Genomic DNA, 21,975 nt, shown 5'->3' on the forward strand with positions numbered 1-21,975 from the left:
CTAATTGTTTGAATCAAATAAATTGTGCATATTTTTAGGTTGCCTGAACTAATGCACATGCACACTCAAAAGGAAAGAGGTCACGACACCAACCTCATTTACGACCATTCTACTCATTATCACCCTCTGGATAATGATTCTCTGATCGCCCCGCTCTTCTGAAGTAATCCACAACTTGGTATTGATGTTGAATTTCCTCCAGAAATGACAGTGACTCTTTGTCTACAAGTTTGTGGGTGTTTTAAGTAATTGCTGTCATGTGATGTGTGTTTGACAGGAAAGACTGTACCTCACGTTAGTTTCATACGGATTACAAAACGAAAAATATTAGTGTCGTTGGTTCCTTTTAAAGTAGAGATTTCAAGCTTTATTTGGATGTATTTTTATGTCTGTGAAGCAAGTATTCTATGAGATTCCAGTGTGTTTGTTGACCACAAAACTGTTGTGAAAGCACACGTCTGGTCGGAGTTCTACCCCGGAGAAATGTCAGTCTATAGAGATCGATGATTGGCTCATGTAGGCGGGGCTTCAAACGCTATATTGACCGTTACACTTTTCCCCATTCAAAACTATAGAAGTGACATGTCTTGTGTATTCTATAGTCTTTGTCCTCATCCAGTTTCAGCATTTTTCCCTTCAGATTCTAAGAAATAAACATATCTCTGGATATAGATTGATGTGTATCTTTTAATCTCCTCAAATAAGTGCTGGTTAACAGGGGATCTGTAAATGCTGAGATGCAGACAGATACGGTCATGCACATCAATCCTAAAATTTGATTCGGATGATTTGATATATGGTGTAGCTCATAGTTGAAAGGCAGCTGAAAAAAATCAGTTAGTGAGCTCAAACTGTAAACATCTAAAAAAATTAAAATAAATAACACATTCAGGCTGGACTGTTAACTACCACTGATCTGCTGTGAACTTGCAGAGAACCGAGCAGGAAAGCATGCAACTGATGGGATGTTTAAAGGATTAGTTCACCCAAAAATGTAAATTTTGTCATTAATTACTCACCCTCATGCTGTTCCAAACCCGTATGACCTTCGTTAATCTTCAGAACAGAAATTAAGATATGTTTTTCTGAACTCCAAGAGCTCTCTGATCCTCCACAGACAGCAAGAGCCGTGAAACATTCAAAGACCGAAAGGTACCAAGAACACCATCAAAACATTCCAGGTCAAAACAAACTTTTATTTGGGTTTTTTATCATGATTAACCTTTGCCCAGCACTATATATAATATGATATAATATTTTACTATTTACTACTCTATACTATATAATACTATAATACTTTATAACCTGTTTTAACACATTTCAATCTGTTTAATCATTTTTAATTCTTCTATTTAATAGATTTTCTTGTTTCTTTTATTCTTGTTTATGTAAAGCACTTTGAATAACCATGAAATGTGCTATGTAAATAATCTTGCCTTGCCTTGCCTTTAACTAAGGCCAGACAGAATCTGCTGACATTTTTTGCTATGTCTGCACAGAATATTGTGAAAAATCTGCAGTTATACGTGGAATGAATTAAATAAAAAAAATTTAAATAAAAAATAATACATTAAATACGTTAAATAAAAAATAATACATTTGTAACTTTTATTTAATGTTTACAATGCAAATCCTATTAGATCAATTTATTTGGTAAACAAAATAAGTCTTTCATATATATATATATATATATATATATATATATATATATATATATATATATATATATATATATATATATATATATAAAGACAGAAATTATTACTTTACAAACTGTATTGTAAGTAAATCATATTAACGTTTTCATATTAGTCAGTAATACAGTATTACTGAAAATTTAAAAACTGAATAAATACAAATTTACATTAAATGAGCGTTTCATCTTTAATTTAATGATGCTAACAGAAGACCTGTGTACAAAGAAAAGCAAAAAAATAATGACTTTATTGTACAATTTGCTATGAATGGGCTGTTAATAATTGCAATGTGCTATGTCTGTGCAAATCATCCTTTGCTTCAATGTTTCAAGCTTTTTATAGTAGCAACAATGCATAACGCAAGCTCTGTGATTGGTTAGCTTGATAGCTATGACCAGTGTGGGCGGGACGAAGAGCCGCACGAACCCGTTGGAGCGAGTGTTTACAAGTGTCGAGTCCTGTGAAGAAGCTCTAGATGGAAACTGTTGTCTTGTGTTTACTTTATGATTAATGTTGTTGCACGTCTACAGGTTCCCGACTCTGAATGAGCGCGTTTGAGCTACTTGTAAATTAAGGTAGCGTTCAGAAAAAAACAAAACACCAGTGAAGAAACTCGACACAGAAGAACATAAAAACCAACTGCCAGCTAGCCTTTCGGAAGTGTTATTGCAGAGCAACACAAAAAGCGCACAGAAATGTGAATGCACGACAACGTGCAAGACATGCGCCATGTGTCACATCGATCACTCAACACAGAAGTCTAAATCAGCCTTAATTTACTGAATCACTGGTTTTTAAAACAGTAAGCTGAACAACAAAAATACAGAGGATCCATACGTCTGTTCAAATGGTTCGCTTTACTGAATAATTAGAGCACTATTAGATATTTATCTGTTTATGTATCTCATGATGGCTTTATCTCCTTCACCACAGGACAGAAAACATAACTTTAGTCTTGATAAACATCTCTGAACAGAATGCTCAATTACCAAAGAGAAAGTAAAAGACAGACAGAGGCTGTAAGAATAGTTCAGCTGTGTAGGGTCAGACAATAGATTAGCTACATTTAGCAGTCCCAGTGTTTGGAGAAGCTGCTGTGTCTTGTATCCTGGATATACTAGTGATTAGATGGTAACTTCACATATGCATCTGTACACTTTATGCTTTTTCTGTAGCATATTTGCAAAGTGGACATAAAGAGATCATTAGTGGGTGTGTGTGGGCAGCCGCTTGTGTCAGTGTCTGCAGAGACTCTTTAGTAATTTCTCCGATGAGATTAACATTGCAAACATTTCCTCACACATTACCTCATCCACTTCAAAGCGCTCTATGCTGATGTCACCGCACACTTGCTGTCCACACAAAAACACACACACACACACACTCCGGTCTCTCTTACACATAGACATGCTCTGTGCGGAGATGCAGACATCATTTCTACTAATGCGGCTACAGAAAGCTTAACAAATGCAGATTTATTAAACTGGATGTGAGCATGATTGTGCTTATAAAGTCTGTTTGATCCTGTGTTTTTGTGCATCAAAGACCGTGAAATGAAGTGAACCATTTCCTATTAAAACAGGAAGTTGAGGCAGGACGTTAAGAGGAAGTCTACGCAGCCGATACAAACACAGGAGCTAGAAGAGTGCTTTAACATTCCAAAAACACAATGTGTTTTTTCTCACAGCTAGACGACTAACAAAGCATCCACATCACATAACTAAGCTACACAGTATCACTGACAGATTCGACAGAAAGAGGCTGTTGGCAGAATAGTTACTGAGAGATAAAAGCATCAATCTTATCACTTTGCTGGCAACAACAGGACACTTATTGAGATAAAATGAAGCAAACATATAATACTAGTGAGGTTGCGCTCTCATTTACTAGAGACACTTTTAAAGCATGAAAGCTGTGGAGAGAGCGAGCGCTTTGAAGCACTGAAAATGAAGCAGAGCTTCCCGTTTGTTCTGCACTCTCTTCCCCTTAGGTGATCCCTCCTTTACCTTCTCCCTATTTCCCCTCTTCCTTTTCTCTTTAAAGGCAGAGAAAAGGAATAGCTAAACTGCAAACCCAAAATACAGAAAAAAAAGACTTTTCAAACAATGTGTTTGAAACTCCGGCCTGTTCCTCTCTGAAGGACTTTAAACAGCAGAGTAACAGAGATCTGGAGAGTTGTGGAAACAGCAAGTCAGAGATGTAACAAGCCCTTCAATATTACCATTTCATAAGTGCTCTAAAAATATAGACAGCACTGTGAACATGAATTAAATATTGCAACAAAAAACTGTTTCTCTGCTTTTTTGGGCTTATTACTGTTTCTTTGTGGAGCTAAGAAATTTGGGATCAGTAAAATCTGAAAGCAGTCCTTAATTTGAGCCGGATATTGCCAGATCCTGTTCTATAAAATGTCAGATATTCGTGTTTTCATTCATTCATTCGTTTTATTTTTGGCTTAGTCTCTTTATTAATTAGGAGTCATTACAGCGGAATGAAACGTCAACTTATCCAGCATATGTTTCACGCAGCAGATGCCCTTCCAGCTGCGACCCATTATTGGGAAACAACCATACACACTGATTCACACTCATCCAATACCGTCAATTTAGCTTTTTCAATTCACCTATAGCGCATGTCTTTGGACTGTGGGGGAACCCCAAGCAAACAGGGGGAGTTCATGCAAATTTTTAAACAGTAATGCCAACTGACCCAGTCGAGGCTCAAACCAGCGACCTTCTTGCTACGAGATGACAGTGCTGACCATTGAGCCGCATCGCCCATATTTACGTTTTGCGTTCTGGTATTTATTTTAATGGATTCAGCATTAACTTGTGCATAGTGAATACTTACGTGTGTGTGTGTGTGTGTGTGTGTGTGTGTGTGTGAGAGAGAGAGAGAGATAGAAAATGTAAATGAGTGCAAGCAAAGGCTGTGTGCATTGTGTGTGCGCACACACACATAACGGTAGTCACCATGCACAAGTTAAAGCAAAAGTCACATTTAATTATTGGCCCTCAACATTATTTTCATCGGCTTTCTTATGTTTACTTACATTCTTTTTGGTTGGCGATTGTTGTTTCCCGCGCAGTGAGTAGCGAATTAAAATAATGGCATAGTAGCCAACCTAAATAATGTTTGTATTTTTAAAATGTCAAAAAAGTCAAGCATATTTTCAATTTTTAAAACCACGAGTAAATCTAATAATGAGCCTGATCAAAAGAGATCTTAATACGATTAAACTGCGCGAATGGATCAGGGTACCGGGAGACAGAAACAAAGGGATCTTAAGTCAGCCAGAAAACGTGATGAAAGAGGTAACTGTGGGCTCGTCTTGAAGAGTAGACTAAGTCATTTAGTTTTTTTGTTTTTCACTTGGCATATAATAGTGAAGTGAACTTAACAGTGATTGTTTATATGATTTTTGTTTGTAGCTATAGGTTTTGATTATCCATAACTGACCTATAACGTTAAACGCCACAAAATAATTAAAGACCGTTCAGCAATGTGATGCTCTTTTTTTGTGCTATCACCGTTTACTGACGTCATGTTCCTGGGAAAACTGAAACTGTTTGGAGAACGTCAATCACGATAACTTTAATTTCCTGGTTTTATTCCGGGAATTATTCATTTACAAATTAGGCACTGTTTGAAAATATTCTCCTCTGCTTAGGAAAAAACAGCAATATTGTAAAACGTTCCAATTTAAAACAACTGTTTAACAGAAAATCATTTTAATATGCTGATGTCCTGCTCAAGAAACATTTCTGATTTTAATCAGGGTTGAAAACAGTTGACCTGCTTAATGGTTCTGTGAAAACTGTCATTATAATATAAAGATATTATATGTGTATGTTTATCAGTTTATACTATAGTAAATGTTCATTTGCAGATAAGACAAGTATATCAGTCTTACCCTTTGAAGTATGGAAGAATCATAAATGTGTCAGAGCAGCTGAATAAATAGGGGTGTTGAGGAGGTCAGAAAAACACTGTCCTGCTTAGCTGCTTGTGCCTGTGGATGTGTGTGTGTGTGTTTAAGGAAATTTGGAAAACACAGCCCAATTCTCAGCTGTTAATCCTGGCAACTCAGTCCACACATTCCCACTATGCACTTTGATCTCTAGAGCACATCCGGACAGACGTGCTTTACTGCACAACACACACACGGACACACACACACACACACTTTCTCTCTCTGATGCACCTAGCCAGGCGCCATCCTTTCCCCCGGCACACCCCCATGCCACACATACCTGAACACTATTTTTACATGCATACTTACACACTTGCATTACTCAGAGTTAAATGGAAAAGCACATACAAAACGCGGGGCAAGCCATTTAAATCGCCTACAACTGAGATGACTGTAATGCTTTCCAAACCACTGGTGCATGTCTACTAAGCAAGAGTAACTGGAGAGGAAAGTCCAGCCACCTCAGAGCTGCCTTTCAAGTTCCACCTCATTACAGGTTATCCTCACACAGATGCGGGGCACGTGCTGCTGTTCTCGGATACAGAGCCATTCATAAACCTCAATGAATGAGCCAGTGACAGTCACAGTTAGCATTTTGGTAAGTAAAATAATCTGTCCTTTTGAAATGTGATGCATATACACTGCTTGACAAAAGTCTTGTTACCTATCCAATTTTAGCAACAACAAATAATAACTTGACTTCTAGTTGATCATTTGGTATCAGAAGTGGCTTTTATGAAAGGCAAAGAGCTCTAGCTTATTTTAACTAAATAAAATATGATCATGCCTTGATATTTATGATTCGATTAGGACAGTAAGGTCTGACTTTGCTGCGTCCAGACATCTCTGCAATGACTCAAATAACTTATTAATAAAGTCATCTGGAATAGCAAAGTAAGTGTTATTGCAGAACTCCTAGAGTTTATCATGATTCTATTCCTCCGTCTTACTCCAGACATACTCAATTATGTTCATGTCTAGTGACTGGGCTGGCCAATCCTAAAGCACCTTGACTTTCTTTGCTTTTAAGAACTTTGATGTGGAGGCTGAAGTATCAGACGGATGATCAACATTGTTGTTTTATTGTGCTTTATAAATAAAGTAAAGTAAAAGTAAAGTAAACTGTTCCTAGTGTGAGTACGCTCTTAAAGACACTGTAATAAATTTGTAATAAACTGTAATAATATATCAGAACAACACTATAATATTGTCTTTTTGAGCAACTAAATGAATCCTTAGTGTGTTTTTAAAAAAAAATCCAAACTTCTGAAACCTTTCTACACTTTTTAAAAACTTTTTCACACTCCATAAAAAAGTATTTAAAGTGTTTACATGATCTGATCTGACAGATATGTTTCACGCTTCTAAAAAAAAAAGTAGTAAATTCAGTCTGCTGTAGTAATGTGAACATTAAACAGTGACAAGCACTTGCTAAAGGAGGTAGACCGAGCAGTCAGTAGCAGGTCCCTTCACTCCTCCTGTCCTGCAAGAACAATCTACTTCTCTTGTGTTCCCCTCTACCCTTCTCATCTCTTCTCCTCTTTTAGGAGCCCCTTAACAGCCCAACACTGGAGCCAGGTGCTGTCCCGCTCCCCAGAGGCACCCTCCTCCCTCTTCCCTTTTCTTTCTCTTTTATAGGAAAAAAACAGCTTTTCTCTTCTGCCCCCACCCTCTGTCTTTCAATCTCTTTCTGTCACCCGTTCTCAACCAACCCTGGAGAGACATGGAAAATCTGACATCTAGAACAGAAAGAGAAAGAAATCTGAGGGTTAGTGTGTGACAACTACACTTGAAGCTTAAAGTGAAAGAAATACTTTGGATATTGGGAGGGGAATTAAAGAGACAAAGGATTTAGTGCATATACTGTCATGCTTTGTGCTACAATAAAGACAATTCTGAAGACGGCAGTAGAGAGGAAAGTGTTGTGTGTTTTCAGGAAGGGTTTCAAAAGCAAGACTTGGAATCCAAAATTTCCCCTCCCCCCCAAAAAAGTTCTAGAATTTCTAAAGAAATTATTTTTAGAATTACAGTTCTGTATTTGATCTGGGCTTCAAAGTGTTTGGTCTCTGAGCGATACTACACACAGAGTGATACAGAATGCTTTCAAAGTCACGATCAGGCTTGGTTTATAGCTGACCTATTGGCCGCTTTTGACTGCGGTGGAGATTGTGTTTAAAGCTATGATGTTGTCTGGTTTGCCCTAGTTTAGAACTGTTGTGCCAACTGGTTTCAGAGTGGTTTTCAAAAGCCACATTTCAAAGTCGTAACATCGTCTGGTCTTGGCACTTTGAAGCTGACTGAGTTATGATTTTTCTTCTTTGATAGTGTAATTCAGCTGGTTTTAATGCAGAGGTGCTAACTCGGTGAAAGCTGCAATACCGTGTTAAGTGGTCGATCAGTTCAGATGAAGATCAGAGACATGTTTCCATTTACACCTGATGCTTTAATCCATTCCTATTGTATATTTCTGACCACGTTTATCATTTCTATGGGTGTCCGTATGTATCAACCTTTTCAGATCTCTTGATCTCCACAATTTACACACAAATGCAAAAGAAGCCGATGGGAAATAATACCGAGCTTACATTACTGTTCTGGTAGCTGCAAACCTTCATTGAACATTATGAGTTTGAGTTAGAACCAAGACCGCAAAGAGAATATTATGCTTTATTTATATTCACATTCAAAACAAAAGTTCATATATTTATTTCAACATAATGTCTTTTGTGGCTGTTCAAATACATTGTTTTTGACTATCTTTGCAAATGGATAAAAGTGAAAAACAAAATTCAAAGATTTTAAACCCTATATATAGGCGGATAGGATAGGGGATAGGCAAAATACATATTTATATCAGGTGTAAACACGCTTGATTGTGAAATAGACTGACACTAACACTAATAGACACTAATTGCAGCACATTTGCACAGAACAGAACACAAATCAATTAGTTTTAAAGTTTAAAGTAATAAGTGTAAAGTAGTCAGTTTAAAGTAATAAGGGCAAGATTAAAATATTCTGGTTGAAGCTGTCAAACTGACGTCAACAGAGAGACACCTAAATTTTACCAAAAAATAAAAATAAAAATTATGACTTGCACGGATTAATTGTTTACATAAAAAATATCAATGTGCGTTAGCTTAATAAATAATGTACATTTTGATTTCACGTGGACTTTAAAGTTTTTTTACACAAAATTAAAACAGTAGGTCTGAATATAAGGGACAGGAAATTGTAAACCTAGACTTACATTACCCACATGAGGACCACAACTCAACATGCTAACATTTCATGAATTCGACCTTCATGAGGTAAAAAAAATAAATTTTCAAGCCAAATCAAATAGTGAAATACTTTGTTTTTCTCTGAAAAAAATCTTTTTTTCTATCTTTAAAAAAAAAGTTTTATTCAACAGTTTGGTCAAACAGCCTTCTGGAATTAACTCTCCAGAAAATATTGATTTGACTGGTAAACACATTTAATATACCATTGATCTATGGTGATTATGTAATAGGTTGAGCATTATTTGTCATAGAAATGCTCATTAGTTAAAAGATGAACACAATAAAGAGCTGCTTTACAACAGAAATTGATGTTGTGCTTCTAATTAAAATCAACACTGACTTTATTTAAATTCTATAAAGCTATAATACTATATAACTGCTTGCTTTAAAGCAATCTCTTGTATAAAGTGCTATATTAAGTTGGGTGGGTGTGATTTTGCCAAGTACGAAACAATCCTCCTGGATTAACATCGATGTTGATCCTAGAATGTCAGTTTTGTTCAAAAACGTAATCCATACCTATTCCCAACCCCTAATACCTAACCATAACTGTAAAATATTCCCCAAATCAGAGATTAATAATAGTTGAATAACAATTATGTAGAAGTGCATAACCCCAACTGTAAGCCTAACTTAGCATAAGCTGTAAACGTATCCCTTGATTCTGATTGTCTTATTGGAATGTTGTTCAAGGATCAACATAGATGTTAATCCAGAAACATGTCCTACTTGGAATCTAGACAGAAGATACCTTGAAGAATGTTGGAAATGTGTAACCAATGACATTAAAGAGTGAGCAAATAATGGCAGAATTTTCCATTTTGGGCAAACTATCCCTTTAATTGCAGTTTTCTCACTACTTTTGTTCCCATTTGCATATAGACATATTTATCTAAACGCTACTTCCTACTTACCCCTTTAAAAAACAAAAAGATGAAACGGAAGAACTTCAATGTGAGTACATCCTTTAAAAGCCATTACAGTGCTTGCAAATAGCACAGAATCAATGCAAACCAGACTGGAAAATGTAATAAGCAGTGCTACAAAAGAAAGTTGTGTGTGTATGTGTGTGTGAAGGCGAGTGTGCACAGCACAACACAACACAAACACATTCAAACAGATTCCTGTCTCGGACTCCCCACCAACCATACCATATGAACCACATTTAAAACACAGGCACACACAACTGTCCCAACTTAAGCACAGCTGCTATAAATAACTAACTCTCCAGGTAGCCTCTATTAGTCCCAGTATTATCAGCCAGTGAGGTTTATGCTTTCCTCATGCTCATGAAGTGAGGTCATTCGTTTATAAGGACGCAATAGCTTTTCATTAAAAAGAGAATTCTAACACAATTAGAAGCTGATTTTATATGACAAAGTGTGAAAACTAGTACCGTGCAATATTGAAGAAAAATGTAATTAGTGAAGGCAAGCTAAATAAAACGATAATCAATTGGTGATACGATATTTTAAAAATATACATAAAATGTGCTTCACATTTTTTCAGGAAAATAAAGCATCACCACAATTTCTGAAATTGAGCAACCATGTTTTACTGCTGCATTAAACAAATCATACATTCGAAAAATATCATAACAAATTTAATTAAATAGCGTTAAGTGGCGCAGTGGGTAGCACGATCGCCTCACAGCAAGAAGGCTGTGAGACAAGGAAAAAGAAAACATTCACTCCTTTCACTGAAGAAAACACACACTAATCCAATCAATATTTCTCAAAAAAAAAAAAAAAAAAAAAACATACACATACATAAACACAAATAAATATTCTTTGCATTTGAAATATTCAAATAGTTCATTCATTGACTTCCATTCTGCTTAGTTTCTTTATTTATCAGGGGTCACCACAGCGGAATGAACCACCAACTATTTCAGCAAATGTCACAGCAAATGCCCTTCCAGCTGCAACCCAGTACTGGGAAACATCCATACACACTCATTCACACACATACACTATGGCCAATTTAGTTCATTCAATTCACCTGTACCGCATGTCCTTGGACTGTGGGGGAATCTGGAGCACCTGGCGGAAACCCATGCAAACACGAGGAGAACATGCAAACTCAGAACACAGAAACGCCAACTAACCCAGCCGGGATGCAAACCAGCGACCTTCTTGCTGTGAGGTGACAGTGGTAATCACTAAGCCACCGTGTTGCCTATTCAAACACTTCAAATCAAAAAAGGAGAGCCAGCAAAGGGATGCAAATCCTCGTTCCAGTTAAACCATCAAAATATTCTTCACTCTATAAGCAAAAACTTTCCTGGAGATCCTTTGTTACGTCAAAAGAAATAAAAGTTCCCAATGTTCCAAATAAATGTTTATGATTTTAACACCTCCTCTCGTTTTTATTTCAACATTCAGTTATTATAAAAAACAGTTCGAATGTTTGAATTCAGCAGGGATCCTTTCCCAGCCTGACCAAATCACTTCACACCAACTGGGAAAACACACACACACACAGATGCACACACTCACGCACTCCTCAGTTCTGCTATTGTTTCTTAAACTCCTCATTAGTACATCAGAAGGAAAACAATCATGTTGTGTTAAAACAATTCCTGGTTCACATTATCATGATGTAATGAAGGCAACTGAGAAAAGAGAAAAAAGTGAACCACTTTATGGCTTTATTGAAGTCTGAATTCCTAAATAAAAATCAGGTACACCATGTGTAAATCATTTTAGACTTTGTAACTGTTGTTGAGTGCGTTATGATCTCTCCAGCTCCAATAAAACCTCCTCCTAACAGCAGAGAGTGAAAAAAAGTAATAAACTTCAAACTGCGTGAACTTTGAACTAAGCAAGGGCCATGCGTTCACAGCTCCTTACACATATTTTCTCCCCTTCAGACCTCACAGCTCTGTTGCAAATCACTGTTTGCGATGCAATTTTGCATCTTGCGTGCCAACCCGTGGTTTATTGCCTTTACTTTCCTACGGAGAGTCAGAAAAGCAACATTTCTGCATCAACATTCCTCATTCGGAAAGTTTAACAGCATCAGGTTTGTGTTTGGATGTCCACATATAAGGATTGGGTTTTTAAGAAGTTGTGGTTGCGCTCTCCTGCTGTTTGAGACGGCTGTTTAATAGAAGCTTTCTGTGGATTTCCTCCCTCTCTTTCTGTCACTCTCAGCGTCTCTCCATATCTCTCCAGCCCTCAAAAAGTCTTTTGAGACTCCGCAACAGCCCTTGACCAAAAGAGGCTTACTCTGAGGTATTTCCAGAGGATTTCTCCTCTCCTAAACGACAGTGCTCTTATGTGTTTACTAGGATGCCAAATCTGAGACAGACTGGCCCTCCCTCCACCCCTCGCTCTACTTCACAATACAGCGCTGTCACCAGCCTGTCAGCCTGCAATGCTTTCAACCCGCCGTGATCTATTACCTACAGAGAGAACTTGCATCTGTTCCTAGCCCTCACACAGTTCTTCCCACCACGTTCAAATAAACCATTTACCCATGTGAGCCGCCAGTGAAAAAGTTGACGCGCCTTTTGTCTAAACATGACTGCTAAAACATTTTCCTTGTTGGGCAAACTCAAGATAGAAAACACACAACTTTTCGCTCGCAAGAAAGATAATCAAATCCAAACATGTACCTTTAAACACATCTGCTGCCTTTAAGATACCAATGTAGGCCTATATTTATTTACCTATTGATATTTCCTCTCAAAAATGACGTGCTTGTCAGAAATAAACCTGTCTGGAAAAGTTGACTTTTCCTCATCCTATCTATCAAAGGAATAACAACACAAAATCTCCTCCTCTATCTTCAAAGGCAGCAGCTGAAGCCGTGGAGAGCGTTTTAACAGACATCATTAAAGGGAAACGTGTATTCAGAGAAGTGTTTCTCCTTTAATCACTGCTGGTAATAACGCCTCTGGCTTTTATAGTTGGGCTCAAACTACAGAGTGTTTCCAGAGAGTAAACTATTGTTCTTGGTGACGTCACAAAACAATAGCACGATCACTTTCAAAGCGCGTGAATTGGGTGGTCTGAAGCGCGTGTGGCCTCTACAAACAGCGCGAATATCGCATTTGCACATGTTTTAACAATCTATGAGTGGATATAGTGGTTATGCCACATGCCTAATACTATTTTTATTATAAATTAATTTTTACAGATGCGCTAAGACGAATTGATACTTAGGAAGATTATTGGTTTTACATTTTATCAAGCTTATCCATCGATTTTTTTCATTTGTCAAACATTGCTTTTTTAAAGTGACCAAAATCCCATTTAGTTTCTATTAAATAGCCCAATGAAAGCAAGACGTGTTAAAATTGTTGTGAAAATAAGATTTTTGTCTAGTTTAAATACACTTACTACAAGATACAGATAGTTCCGCGCATGCATCCCTTACTTCGCAAAGTCAATAACAGCTTAACACTCGGACATTTGATTCCTAGAGCATTTCAATAATGAAGGCGAAGCGCAAACAAGTTTACAACTTTCTCAAAGTCAAAAATCTTTCCATGTTTAACATGCGCATGTAATAAAGTTATTAAAACCATTCACATACCCGTGGAGACAGCTCGCAGTTGTTTTTCTGCTGGCAGTCCCGCTGATCAACACGAGAGCTCGAGCAGTAATACTTCTGTTTAACCATCCAGTCATCCAGTCCTTTCCTCGCCAAACACGCGTTAACTACAAAACTATCGCCTAAAACAAGAAAACACGATTCATACATCTTGTAAAAGAGAATTACTTTGTGTTTACAAGTTGCACAGTTCTCGACTGAAGTTTTAAATAATTTTTTGACGCAATGAACGATGTGTAGCTTTGTTTTATTTGTCTTTAATTTAATAAAGAGAAGCGGAATTATTTATTTGATGAATAACAAAGTACACTCAACTCACCTTCAGGACTCTCCCTCGCTTTACAGATAGCAGCTTTAAAAAGAGAAAAGAACGTCGTATACACGCATTACTCGAGAGAACTACATCACATGTGCTTAAAATTTAAAGTCTTGCTGTAAAACACCAAAAGGAATCTCGCCTTACCATGTTTGGAATGAAGTTTACCCATTTCTCTGCATCGGAGAGCACTTGAGAAACATCAGAAACAAAAAAACAATCCAGAAAGAGTGCGATATTTGTGAGCGTCCGTGCAGAAGAGCGCGCGGCTTGCGTACACATCCAGCGGCGGCGGAGGAGCGAGCCGATCTGCAGCTCCAGCCAGCAGCCACTCACAGAGCGGGATTGACGCCTCGCGCAGGCCGCCTCTTCTTCCGTCTGATTGGGCAGAGGCGGCACATGAAAGGGAAGCGGGATTCTTTTGGAGACTCCAAATATAAAAAGAGCAGCGCAAAGCCCCCCGTGGGCGCCATGAGCAGGACGTCAGCTAAACACGTTTATCCGAGCGGACACTAATCGTGCTGCTTTGGACTAAATAGCACACTCTGAAACACGATTGTATGGATAAACTGTAAAGTGAACTTTTAACTAGTTGTGTGATGTACTATATATAGACTTAGTGAAAGATCTATCTATCTATCTATCTATCTATCTATCTATCTATCTATCTATCTATCTATCTATCTATCTATCTATCTATCTATCTATCTATCTATCTATCTATCTATCTATCTATCTATCTATCTATCTATCTATCTATCGTGCTCAGCATAATTGAGTACACCCCAATGATTTTTTTGTTAATTTCTTAGTAAATAGATGTATTTTGGTGCATTTAAACAAATTAAATTTATTAAACAGATATATTTAATAAAATAATATTTTAGTCACCAAACATGTTTAGGAATTGAAAGATAATACAATTAAAATCAAGCAAAATATTGCAAAAAATTACAACCGACAAAATTTCTGCAAATTTTTTTTCCTTTTTTTTTTGCTTCTCTTGTATTTTCCTATTTTCGAAATTTGTATTTAATATTTTTCATTTGGGTGTACTAGTTTTTGGACTGTTGTTATAAGTTATTTTGTTATAAGCTCCAGATTTGGCTTCAGTACTGACTAATCTAATGTATATGCGCAAATATAATATTTCAGAGCTTCCTATTAAAATATCAATTTAAAAGATTTGTGAGAGGTGTACTTATATAAGCTGAGCACTGTATTTATGGAAAATAGAACATACATTGCATTGTGTTTACTGTTACAGTATAGAACCTGTTTTGCTAAAACTATTTTAATGTGTTTTCATTTATTATATTAGAAATAATAACATGTTATTATGTTATGTTAAATAATGTTACAAAAGGAAACCTAAAAGACTTCCTTTTTTCTTTTGTTTGTTTTGTTGTTGTTTTCAGTAATAAATTATGAAGTCTTCTTTAAAATGCCTAAATGCTCTTAAATTTTCTTAAATGATTTGGAGCAAAGTTTAAAAGCTTAAATTAAAAACTGCAAGTCTGCACATAAAAAGGGATTTTTACTCTCATGTCTACAACACCAAAGAGATAAAATACAATTAAAAATATAAATAAAGAAATGTAACAAAGTGTCAAAATAAATGAACTAAAAAATATACATGTAATAATAATAGTAATAATAATAATAAGTGAAGACTGTACTTGCAGCAGTAATCTGACGATTTCTCTATCCACAGTGCCATTAGTAAACCACATCTGGAAAATACAGGTTACAGCAGTGACACCAAGAGGGAAGACAGGAACAGAAGTCATATAATTCAAGATAATCCTTCTTTATTCGTGCACTCCATTTCTACTGACGAAAAAGTGTTTCTACTTCACAGCATTTGTTCATAGTGAAACTCATGATGGCCATCACTGTGGTGCAGTGGGCTGCACGATCACCTCACAGCATGAAGGTCGCTGATTCGAGCTGTGGAGTTTGCATATTCATAATTCAAAGACATGTGGTATAGGTGAATTGAATAAGCTAAATTAGACGTAGTGTATGTGTGTGAATGTGTATGGGTGTTTCTCAGTTTTGGGTTGCGGATTAAGGGCATCTGCTGTTTAAAACATATGCTGGATAAGTTGCCGGTTTATTCCGTTGGGGCGACTCTTGATTAAAAAAGGAACTAAGCCAAAAAGAAAATGAATGAATGAAACTCATGATGCTGTTGGGAAACCCAGTACTCTGATTCCTAAGTGTCATCCACACTGGCATCATTACATCATTTAAAACGATACAGTGAAGCAGTTATCGCAATATCTCTAAAGAACATCACTTCACAGTCAGTGAAGTTGCAGACAATTAGCCAAGCAATGTGACAGAAATTAAGCACTAATATTAGATGCCAGACAAAAGTAAAAACAAAAGCTGAATGAAGTTTGAGATGAGTGTAAAGAAAGACTTTGCTTGAGAACAAGAAGAACCTTTACCAAAACAAGTGGGGCATGTCCGAGGTCTAGGATTAAATAAAAACTCATCCGCATACAAACAAACATATGCATGTGCCAGAGTGGGGCATCAATGCCACAGCAGATTTCACATCCTCTCTTTCAAAGCAGAGGATTCTGGCTAGCTTTGAACCTCCCAGACACACACGCACATATACAAGCACAGAGATGGGCATGTTATTATACCCTGCATACACATATTTTTTTCGCTCTCTCTTGCTCACACACTAACACACACGCAAGGGCTGGGAACCAGCCGGCTAGTCGCTTTGACACACTTCCTGTGCTTTGAAGCGGCCAGTGGAGAGATGGCTTTTCCCATCATCGCCTTTGAAGCCTGCATGAGGAGAATGTGTGTGTGTGTGTGTGTGTGTGTGTGTGTGTATACATGATATGGGGGAGGGGTGGTTCTGACATTAATTCTTTGTAATCATTTGTTTGTTTGTTTGTTTGTTACTTAGCTAAAAGTGATTCATCCATTGTGCATCTTTTTTTAGAACAGTGTTACAATACATGTCTCCTCATGGTTATAGTCGTGATGGTCAATCATTCAACTGTTTCATTCCAAGCCAGTCATAGGCATTCATATTCAATTGGCTTAAATCACCTGTGGACATTTCAGCAGTAGACGGGCGGCAAGAAGCGGACAAGGCCAGCAGCTGTGGGGTGTTCGGTGCACATGTGACCGTTGCTTTTTTCTTGTGGGACAATAGAGGGCTGGGTGTGTGAGAGGGCAGAGGGCAACAGTCCTGCAGTACAGTGCAGAGTCCTGGGACGGCTGCAGAACGGGGCTTTGTAAAGACTCAGCATGCCGTGTGTCAGAAGAGGGGGGTCTGGGACAGTTGTGTGTGCTGGGGGAGGGTGGTGAGAGACAGCAGGCTGGCATGTGTGTAGTGTGTGCCCGCTAGATTAGCACCATGACCCCGTTGTGCAATGAGAGCAGACACAGTCAGGAGATGGGCTTCTCATGCTACTAAGAGCTGTGCTGGGATCTGTATGTAAAAATGTACTTCCCACTTTCCCATCAAAATTAATATACAACTAAAATGACAACAATGAGACAACAGCAGTTAAAAAAGCATCTGATAATAGTGGAGGTTTGCACAATGTCTGGATATCAGCACTACAGGCAAAAGTCATGGCACATTTATTTATACAGTAGACTCTTTTGAAAAGCTTTGCATCACTGAACAAGAAAAACTGTGTCAGTGCTGCTTTCAGTTAGAATTACAGTTCAGTTTCTGTTATGAAGCAATTTATCATTGTGTAAAAGTTTACTTGTGAACATCTGATCTGACTGAAAGAAAAGGAACTGTGGAGGATTTCAAAGTAAAGTAAGGCGGAGCCTCAGAGCCACACCCCTTGCAAATAATAGAGGGCCAATGCTATTTCAAAGGTGTTTAGCAGTCAAAGCCAGAGCTACTTTTGTATTGGCAAGCTGTTTCAGATTCTCAAGGCGAACTTCATTTTGGCTTGATTTTGTTGGAAATGATGTCAATAAAAACCACATTTTTCTTCAAGCAGAAGCAGAAGAATGTACACATTATGCAATTTTTGAGTGTGGAATCATGAAAGTCGTGGTCTTCATTACATTCTAAGATACTCCTGTGAGAAATTATAATGTCAGTCTAAAAATGTGTAAATTTTGTGCCTTTAAGTAGGGTCTAGAAACTACCTGCATGGGTTACTTCACTATATTGTTTAAAATAAAATATAATAAAATAAAATATAATAAAATATAATATTTTGTGTGTGTGTGTGTGTGTGTGTGTGTGTGTGTGTGTGTATACATACACACACACGCGCGCGCGCGCGCCCACACACACACACACACACACACAATAAAATATATGATAAAATATAATACACATACAAATATATTATACATTTTATATATAAACACAAATATTATATATACATAAAAAAATACAGTGCTCATCATATAAGTACACCCCTCACAAATCTCTCTTTTAAAATCATATCTTTAATAGGAAGCTATACAATATTATATTTGTGCATATACATCTGCACATTTGTGCATACACACCAAATCTGCAGCTTATCTAACAAATAACTTACAATAAAAGTCCAAAAAACAGTACACCCAAATGTATATGGTATAGAAAAATATTACATGATAAAAAACATGAAAAATCAAGAAGCATAACATGAAAAATGTAGTTGAAATTTTGTCGGTTGTAATTTATTTGCAATATTTTGCTTGAATTTAATTGTATTCTGTTTTAATTTCTAAATATGTTTGATGACTAAAATATTATTTTAATAAGTATATCTGTTTAATAAATCTGTTTTGTTTAATTTCACCAGAATACATTGCCAATATTCACAGAGAAATGGATTAAAATAATCATTTTCAAAATGGGGTGTACTCAATTATGCTGAGCACTGTAAATACAAATCTGTATCTGTATCTATTTAAACACTCCCCACCTTCTCACCTTTTACCACAAACATTTGGTTTTCTTCAAAATATATGTTTTTAAAAAAATATATGTTTTTTTTGTTTGTTTTTGTTTTTTGCAGAGAATAAAGCCACTTCAGTTTTGAATGAGTCAGTCGGTATATGATTATATACTCAACAGGTGCCTATATGCTCAAACATGATCAATATGCTCAAATTTGATATTGATACAGCCAGAATGTTTTTAGGTAAAGTTTCCCCTTTAAGAAAAATTATTTTATTTAAATAATATTAAGAAAAATAATACATTTTAAAACCAACCTTGATAAAAATTAGAACAAATAAACACACTGAAGAACATGAATAGAAGCCCGATATAATATATGCTGCGCTCTAGGAGGAAAAGCATCTTACTGATAAGCTTCTTCTTTTAAAAAGGTTCATCCTGTAATTAAAAGGATGCTGATGTGGTGTTTTATCTTATGGGCTCCTGGTGTAAAAAAAAAGGGGAAACTGTGGCGTCCCACTTAAGAATGCTGTTTTATCTGATGAGGCACACACAAACATCCGGACGCATACACACACTCAAACGCATGTAGAGCGCCTAATAATCAGGCATCGCAGCCGAGAGTGTTTAACACCAGACACTAATTCTAGATATAACGCAGTTGCACATACACTCAAAAAATAACTCACTGGAAGAACTTTAATTGAGAGGAGGATTTCCATCAAATAAATTTGTGTACAATGTAAAACTGAACAATCATCTTTATCAAATGAAATGAGTGTAGTTAACTCAAAATTGACTGAAAGTTAATTCTACTCATTTGAAAAGAGTTTTGAACGGAGTGTTGAAGCTACTGATTTAATTAAATACCTCATTACTTCAACTGAAATGGAGTAAGTTCACGGTACTCATATAGATTAGTTTTTTTTTTTTAAACTCAAATGGTTTGCAATCGGTTTCCTCAAATCAGTTTGAGTTTCCTTAACTTATAGGGTTTTCCAGTACTCAGTTGGTTTGAGTTGTCTTCATTTATCAGGTTTTACTGTGCCCAAGTTACTTCATTTATACTCAAATGGATTAAGTTCACAGTACTCATTCGTTTTTTTAACTTAAATGGTTTGTTGCAATCGGTTTTCCTAAACAGTTTGAGTTGCCTTATCTTTTTGGGTTTTACAGTGTAGCTTCAACAAAAACAAACAAACAATATACTCAATAAAATCCAATTGAGTTTATTAATTCATTCATTTTCTAGTCGACTTAGTCCCTTTATTAATCCGGGGTCGCCACAGCGGAATGAACCGCCAACTTATCCAGCAAATTTTTACGCCCGGATGCCCTTCCAGCCGCAACCCATCTCTGGGAAACATCTACACACACACACTCATACACTACGGACAATTTAGCCTAACAAATACCGCACGTCTTTGGACTGTGGGGGAAACCGGAGCACCCGGAGGAAACCCAGGAGAATGCAGGGAGAACATGCAAAGTCCACACAGAAACGCCAATTGAGCCGAGGCTCAAACCAGCGACCTTCTTGCTGTGAGGCGACAGCACTACCTACTGCGCCACAGCTTCGCCCTGCAATTAACTTGGTCCAACATAATTTTTTTCAAATAAGTTTAAATAAATTTGTATATTTATTTAACAACCTCAAAGGTCTGATAATATCATATAAATCCATTACGTGACATACATTTCTAAGTCTCTTAAATTTATTCGAAGATACTCTAATGGAACTGATATCTGAACTCATTTTAGGACAGTTATTGCTCCCTGAGGAAAGCAAAAAAAGCAGTTTTGCAAATTAAGCTGCCAACACCCAAAGCATTGGTGCTTCTGCAAGGTGGTAATCTCAAAACTCAAAACATTACATGAAACTTCTAAATCTTCAAACTAAAGTGAAGATTAAACTCTAACAAGTCTTTCTATTAACTTTAAACACATTAGATTATTTAATTGTGAACATTTCCCTCTCTTAATCTTCAATCCCAATGATAGCATGCTAGGAACTACAAATCCCCTAACCAAGTAGTTGGACCAACAGAATTTTTTCATGTTGTCCCAACACAAAACGCTTAAGTTAACCTAATCGTTCAGAAATGTAAGTGGACTGAACATAAAACAAATAAATTGCCCAAAGAAATCACAAGAATTGTGTTATTTCAGCTCATTTTAAACATTAAATCATTGTACTTACACATACAATAAAAGTTCAATTTAGTCAAACTTGAAAGATTTTTAAATGCTTTAATCAATGCGGGAACGTTTTTCAGATGTAAACGTAAGAGAAAATGTGACTGTAACTTGGCCTCATCCCACATGCATACACATTAATCTGACTACAATTAGCACAAGAGAATAGTTTAATGTGTCCTTCAAGGGCTTTTGCTTCATTCGCAGTAGGTCACAGAAACGCAGATTAGCTTCTATAATCAACACATTCTGTGAGATGTGTGTTCACAAAGTAAATATGCCTCTGTCATACTGATCTAAAACCAGTTCTCAAGCTAAAATCACTTTGTAGCATTACTAGGAAAGTCACGAATCTGATCACAGGGTGGTGTAAAAGTAAAACTTCTCCCAAAGTGGTTATCTGAGTGTGTCCCCTCTCTGTGCTATCTGTGCCCTGCACTGGCTGGTTTTGAAGCAGTTGGGGGTTTTTGCCCCATCCAAAATGAGGACACAATTAGAGCGCTGAGCGGAGAACAGTGGGGATCCCTCTTTGAAGTGCGGATCAAATAGAAGAGCCGCATGGTTTTGTTCAGAATGACAGAGCTGGCAAACTCACCACAGCACGGCTAATAGAGAGAGCGCTTTATGATGCTCGTTAATTATCCTTTCTGTCACAGGCCACAGAGAAGAGGAAAGAAAGGAGAAAGGAAGGAAGAGAAGGACAGAGTATGAAAGAAAGCTACTGTAATGGCCTGGTGGGTGGATGTAGGTGAGTGCATGTGGGGACCACTGGAGACGGGAAACAGGAGAAAGATAGACATGACGATGAAATAAATGTTGGTTAGTAAGAGTTTAAACAGAGTTTGTGGGTTGTTTTGAATGGAGCAGATGGTCAGAGCAGGGCACAAAGATGGTAAACAAGAAATAATGACAACAACCAGGACCAAACAGGAAGCAAAAGTTGAGGGAAGAAACAAAGCAAAGAGAATAGGAAGCTGGAGATAAACAGTTTCCTGAGATAAGAGGTGCCACCAAGACAAATCGAGGCTTTAAAGTGTGAGACGCTC

The 21,975-nt window shown here is 37.0% G+C and overlaps 1 protein-coding gene across 15 annotated transcripts in view; it reads right to left on the reverse strand.

The window, feature by feature from the left end:
- nkd1 (NKD inhibitor of WNT signaling pathway 1) overlaps window positions 1-21,975 on the reverse strand; it is a 177,068-nt gene that overhangs the window by 26,045 nt on the left and 129,048 nt on the right. For 3 of the 15 annotated variants that reach the window (XR_015494939.1, XR_015494938.1, XM_087259988.1), the window contains exons 1-3: window positions 13,978-14,147; window positions 13,834-13,866; window positions 13,497-13,636 (exon numbers count right to left, since the gene is read on the reverse strand). The exons of 11 other annotated variants lie outside the window; for them this stretch is intronic. Coding sequence is in view for 2 of the 4 variants with exons in the window: in XM_087259988.1 (XP_087116114.1) it covers window positions 13,497-13,636; window positions 13,834-13,866; window positions 13,978-14,002 (198 nt within the window). In the remaining 2 variants the exon portion in view is untranslated. 15 annotated transcript variants of the gene reach the window in all.

The sequence above is a fragment of the Danio rerio genome, chromosome 7 (genome assembly GCF_052040795.2).
Source record: "Danio rerio strain M-AB ecotype USA chromosome 7, GRCz13ab, whole genome shotgun sequence".
NCBI classification, from domain to species: Eukaryota; Metazoa; Chordata; class Actinopteri; order Cypriniformes; family Danionidae; genus Danio; species Danio rerio.